Source organism: Triticum aestivum, chromosome 2D, assembly GCF_018294505.1.
Source record: "Triticum aestivum cultivar Chinese Spring chromosome 2D, IWGSC CS RefSeq v2.1, whole genome shotgun sequence".
Lineage (NCBI taxonomy): Eukaryota > Viridiplantae > Streptophyta > Magnoliopsida > Poales > Poaceae > Triticum > Triticum aestivum.
In genome coordinates, this window is record NC_057799.1 from 415,948,390 (window position 1) to 415,954,050 (window position 5,661).

The following is a 5,661-nucleotide window of genomic DNA, read 5'->3' on the forward strand; positions in this document are numbered from 1 at the left end:
TTTTTTAATTGATGAACTTCTCTGAAATTCAAGATTTTTTGCAATTTTTTCATATTTTTTGAACGTTTTCAAATCCGCAATTTTTTTTACAAATTTTGAGAACTTTTCTCAAATGGACAATTTTTTGAAAATCCATAAAAAATTGATTTCACAATTTTCCCAGTGGTATTAAAACACTGTCCAGTCTTTTTTCTCTTCTGTGTGAGGAGCACCAGTGTGGAAGATGATGGTGGGGGATTTGGTTGCTGTGTGTGTGATTTGTCTCATCGAAGAAGAAAAACAAATAAGGATGTACCCACGAGCAGGTCATGTACGCGTGGCTGGACCAAAAGCTCGTAGCTCGCGAGTTTAATGAACGCTCGATAGTTCGGCTCGTTATGCCCGTAGGTCGCTTCTTAATGAACAGAGCCAATCATTGATTTCTGCTCCTTAAGCTAGCGAGCTAACGAGTTTCACGAGTAGCTCGTTAAGCTCGTTAGTAACAACACAACACATATTTTCATCTTACGTGACAAACATTTTATAGCACCTCAGCCAATCTATTCAATCTAATCGACATATGAGGCAACAAACTGCTGCATATCTTTTTGTAGTCACCATATTTCATCTTGAAAACCACACCTACACATTTATGATCTATATTGTAACACATTATAATCCGTTAACGAGCGCTCGCGAGCGCTCACAAGCTTAACGAGCTTCAAACGAGCCGAGCCGAGCCTTAACGAGTACGAGCTTAACGAGCCGAGCTGCTCGTTAATCCACCCACTGTGAGGGATAAAAGGAGGGACACGAGCATGAGGCAACCGGTGCGAGCGCCCGACCGGTACCGATCAGGATCCTTTTCCATGTGAAAAAATGCATGTTTAAGTCAGATTTTTTAAAAGGAGAGACAAAAGATTTGCCTCAATGATTAACTGAGCGGAAGATAATTACCCAATTAATTGACGGAAAATCGGACGAAAATCATTACAACATGATCACCTGCGTACTACTCCCAAACCGTTAGAACCGGGCTTAAGTAACTTTTAAACTATAAAATAGGTCTAGTGTCAAAACGCTTTTATATCATGGAACGGAGGTAGTAGATATTAGCTAAATTGTGTCTCAATCATGACAATTATGCAAAGAATGGGTCAAAAACAGCTAGTACGTTATTCATTTCAAAGAAAAAACCTGGGTCAGACGAGCAAACGCCGCTAGTTACTTTGGTCCAACCGCCGGGACCCGGCGAGCGCGAGGGTGACAGACGCTATGCACAACCGAGTAACCGATGCCCAGCAGTACGCCCAGTAGCCCTCAAAAACAAAAAAAAGAAAGGAGTACGCCAGTGGGCACCATAAGCAACACGTGGGGACGCAAGCGCCTGACAACCCAATTTTTTTTTGCGAAAATAGAGGATTGTATTAATTAAGGAAGATTATTACAATCCTGATGGCATAAGGTGCCAATTTCATCAGGTCCATAACGAAGCCAAATGGCTGTACGAAGTTCAGAAATACCCATCTGGGCAAGTGCATGACTAGTTTTATTCTTGTTTCTACTCACATGTGCTATCACATGTTCACGTCCAAGTGACAGGAGATGCTTGATTTCACCGATGAGGGCAGCCACTGGAGATCTATTGGTGTCAACATCTCTGATCATGTTTGCTGCAGTAAGACAGTCAGTCTCCAGGATAAACGGCAGTGTAGTCCGTGCTAGCGTGAGGGAAATTCCTTCCATGCAAGTAGCTACTTCCGCTTCAAGGGCACTCGTGCATGTCGTAAGGAACCTACAAGATGCAAAAATGATGGAGCCGTCTTGGTCGCGAAGAATCATGCCTGCATCGCCCGTGCCATCCTCTTCTCTCCAGGCGCCATCGATGTTCAGTTTGGCCCAGCCCTCCGGTGGTTTGGACCATTGTTCAGGCGGTCTGGTGCACTCCGTCCGTTCTATTGGTGACTTCATACGTGAGTTACAACAGCTTGGCTTGATCACCATTTTCCCTTTGGTCACATCATCGTTCGGGTGTTGCTGAATGCAGTACAGACTGTCGATGTAGCTGCACAAAAGTCTGCAGGAAGCTTCAATGGTGGGAGCCGGTTTGTGGTGCACTACTTCGTTGCGGACATGCCAGTTTCTCCAAAGCGTCATGATCATCGGAAGACGCTGCTCATCCATGCAGTGGTTTAGCAGGTGAAGAGCCCACTCCGTGCCCGAATTAAGGACATCCTGAAGACGCGGCATAGACTGGAACTTCGCCATCGCCTGCCATAGCATTTTCACCATCGGACACCTACACATAGCATGGAATGTATCCTCGGATTCCATGCCACAAAGCACACAAATATTAGTGACCTCCAGTTTTCGTTTGGCTTTATTTTCCATAGTCGCTAGTGAGTTTGTGATTGGATGCCACGCAAAAATGCGTACCTTCAGAGGAGCAGGGCACCCCCACACCATCTTCCAGACGGCACGAGTGCCGTCCGGTGCCCTGCTCATTGCACGAACGTTGGTGCTGGTAGACAACCCAAAATTTTGACCTCGTTTCTTTTTTATTTCCTTTCTCAAGCAGATACTGTATTTTAGTTTTTTTAGGCGATTTTAGATACTGTATTTTAGATACTATTTAAAAAATAGATACTGTATTTTAGATACTACTTAAAAAGATATTGTATTTTAGATTCTTTTAGGGGATTTTAGATACTGTATTTTACATACTATTTAAAAAAGAGATACTATATTTTAGATACTATTTAAAAAGATATTGTATTTTAGATACTATATTTAAAAAAAGATATTGTATTTTAGATACTATATTTAAAAAAAGATATTGTATTTTAGATACTACTATTTAAAAAGATACTGTATTTTAGATATTATTTTAAAAAGGGGAAATCCTGCTCTAAAAGGAGACTTGCAGCCCAGGCCCAGCCTTGCGACTGACCGCCTATATCACAGCTCTGCCCAGCCCTTCTGGATGAGATAGCCGTCCTCTTCTTCCTTCGTGCCTACGAGCGTCGTGTTTTTTTTTTTTTAAACGAGCGTCGTGTTGGCCTCCAATGGCGAGGGCTCCGGTGCTTCCCGCGCTCTTGTGCCTCGCGGTCCTCGCGCTGGCCGGCGGCGCCGATGCGAGGAAGATGGTCGGCGTGTACGAGCTCAAGAGAGGGGATTTCTCCGTCAAGATGACCAACTGGGGTGCCACCATCATGTCGATCCTCGTCCCTGATTCCAAAGGTATCTTCATCTTCTTCTCTCTACCCCAAAAAACAGACAAAAGATCTTGTTTCCATGCCAAGAAAATCATATATGGCTTTATGTGTGATCTTTCTTTCTTGTGGCGTGTGAGACTCACTTACCTCGCACGAATTATTTTGCAGGGAATTTGGCCGATGTTGTGCTGGGCAAAGACACCCTCGCTGAGTATGTTGTGAGTTCACCGAACCTTTTCAAAATTATCTTTTCTGCATTATTCCTTCAGCGTCCGTCTAAAATGTAGATTGCTCACAGAACGAACATTGCGCCGCTCCTCCTTTTGTTTCTTTCCTTTTTCGGTTCATATGAAATCATTTCTTTTCCTAGCAAAGATCGGCCCGATTATTCGCCTGATCTCTCAACTTCATTGCTGTCCTGATGAGACACCACGTTTTTTTTTTTTTGACACCATGATGAGACACGACGTTTTTTTTTTTGCGGGGGGATGAGACACCACGTTAATTTCAAGTTGCTGTTTCCTCTGGTCATTCAGAATGATAACTCTGCCTTTGGGCCGCTAAATGGGAGGGTGGCGCAGAGAATGGCCAGGGGCCGCTTTGTCCTCGACGGCAAAGTATACCACACGTACATCAACGACGGCAGGAACTCCATTCATGGTATGCATTGTTCGATTGTGTCAAAGAGCTACCCGCGATAACACGCGGTAATTAATTTTCTGTTGTTATAGGTGGCCACAGGGGATTCAGCAAAGTCATATGGACGGTGAAGGAGTACGTCGCCGGCGGCGACTCCCCGTATATCACGCTGTACTACCGGAGCTTCGACGGGGAGCAAGGTAGGAAAAACGATACGACCAAATTCTTTACCATTCAAAAAACCGTCATGTCGTTCGACAAATCAGGATTGCAACCAATTATTAATCAGGATTGCCCGGAGACCTGGACGTGTACGCGACGTACCAGCTGACGAGCCCGTACGAGCTGAGCATCCGCACGAACGCGACGGCGCTGAACAAGGCGACGCCGGTGAACTTCCTGCAGCACGTGTACCTGAACCTGGGCGGGGAGGGCAGCGGCGACATCCTGGGCCACACGCTGCAGCTCTCCGCGTCCCGCTACACCCCGATGGACGAGGAGCTGCTCCCGTCGTCCGGCCGCGTCGACCCCGTGGCCGGCACCAGCTACGACTTCCGCACGCCGACGCCCATCGGCGCGCGCATCCGGCAGGTCAAGGGCGGCAAATTCTACGGCTACGACATCAACTACGTCATCGACGGGGAGGGGATGCGGAAGGTGGCGTTGGCGCGGGACGGCAAGTCGGGGCGCGCGCTGGAGCTGTGGGCCAACCAGCCGGCCATGCAGCTCTACACCGGCAACTTCCTGAACCACACCAAGGGGAAGGGCGGCAAGCTGTACGAGCAGTACGACGGGTTTTGCCTTGAGACGCAGGCGTACCCGGACGCCGTCAACCACCCCGAGTTCCCGTCGGTGACGGTGAGGCCCGGCCAGGTGTACAAGCACGACATGCTCTACAAGTTCTCCTTCTAGCTTTTTCTTTTGAGTAACAGTTCTCCTTCTAGCTATGGCTGCGCTACGGGTAGTAGTAGTACCACCATTGGTTAATGGACCGTAGATGTGGAGGGGGCGCGATTCGTGGGACTGGATGCTGTCATGCGGTGAGCCCAGAACGGCTACGGTGCTTGAAAAATAAAATCATGCGTTTGTGCAGTGCAAACGATCCGCTCAATCTTTTTTTATCTAATAATATAGCACGGATTGCTTCTGCCTGCTAACCGTCATTAAAAGTGTTTCAAAAATTAATAATATTTATCCCCGCTGCCACCCGTAAGTCAATCAATCAATCAAAAAGACGGAAAAAGAATGCATCTGCCCGTCGTCCGGAAATTACAGCGCTAGCCTGCGCTGTGGCCCTTCTCAGCCGCCAAGAATACAAGGCTGCGGCCAATTGAGCTAACCCACGTTTGTGCATTAAAATGTGTTCTTCCACTTATGAGATAGTCCCACCTCAACCTCTTATATCCAACCCCACCAGTTTATATACATGAAAAACTTGCACATACCCAGGAGCTGGCTGCTGGATGATTACCACCTAGATGGTGATAGAAAGGATATAGAAAGATTCCTATGAGTCCACGACTCCACGAGAGACAGGATGCTATACCTAAACAAGGCAAGATCCCCGGGGGCTAATTGAACTCAGCAACCAGTGCGCTCTGCAGTGTAGACGTGATCCATCGGGAGCAAGAAAAATGAGAATTAAATGGGAATTCAGAAAGGAGCATCTACAGGCCCGACGGATCCTCAGGAGATAGCGTTGTTGCTCACTACCAACAATAAATTGAACTGCAATTTGTTGCGTGTTCGGTCAAATCCGTGGTGGGCTGGCGGCTCTCGGCTACAGGACCATCACCAGAGCCAATTACTAACACATCATGTTTTGAAT

At 46.8% G+C, this 5,661-nt stretch overlaps 1 protein-coding gene across 1 annotated transcript; it reads left to right on the forward strand.

The window, feature by feature from the left end:
* Window positions 1–2,984: 2,984 nt before the first annotated feature.
* Window positions 2,985–4,931, forward strand: LOC123049464 (galactose mutarotase-like). Its single transcript, XM_044472375.1, has 5 exons — window positions 2,985–3,219; window positions 3,363–3,412; window positions 3,731–3,854; window positions 3,926–4,033; window positions 4,123–4,931. Exons 1-5 carry the CDS (start codon window positions 3,045–3,047, stop codon window positions 4,743–4,745), a joined length of 1,080 nt encoding a protein of 359 aa, XP_044328310.1. The 5' UTR covers window positions 2,985–3,044; the 3' UTR covers window positions 4,746–4,931.
* Window positions 4,932–5,661: the final 730 nt, after the last annotated feature.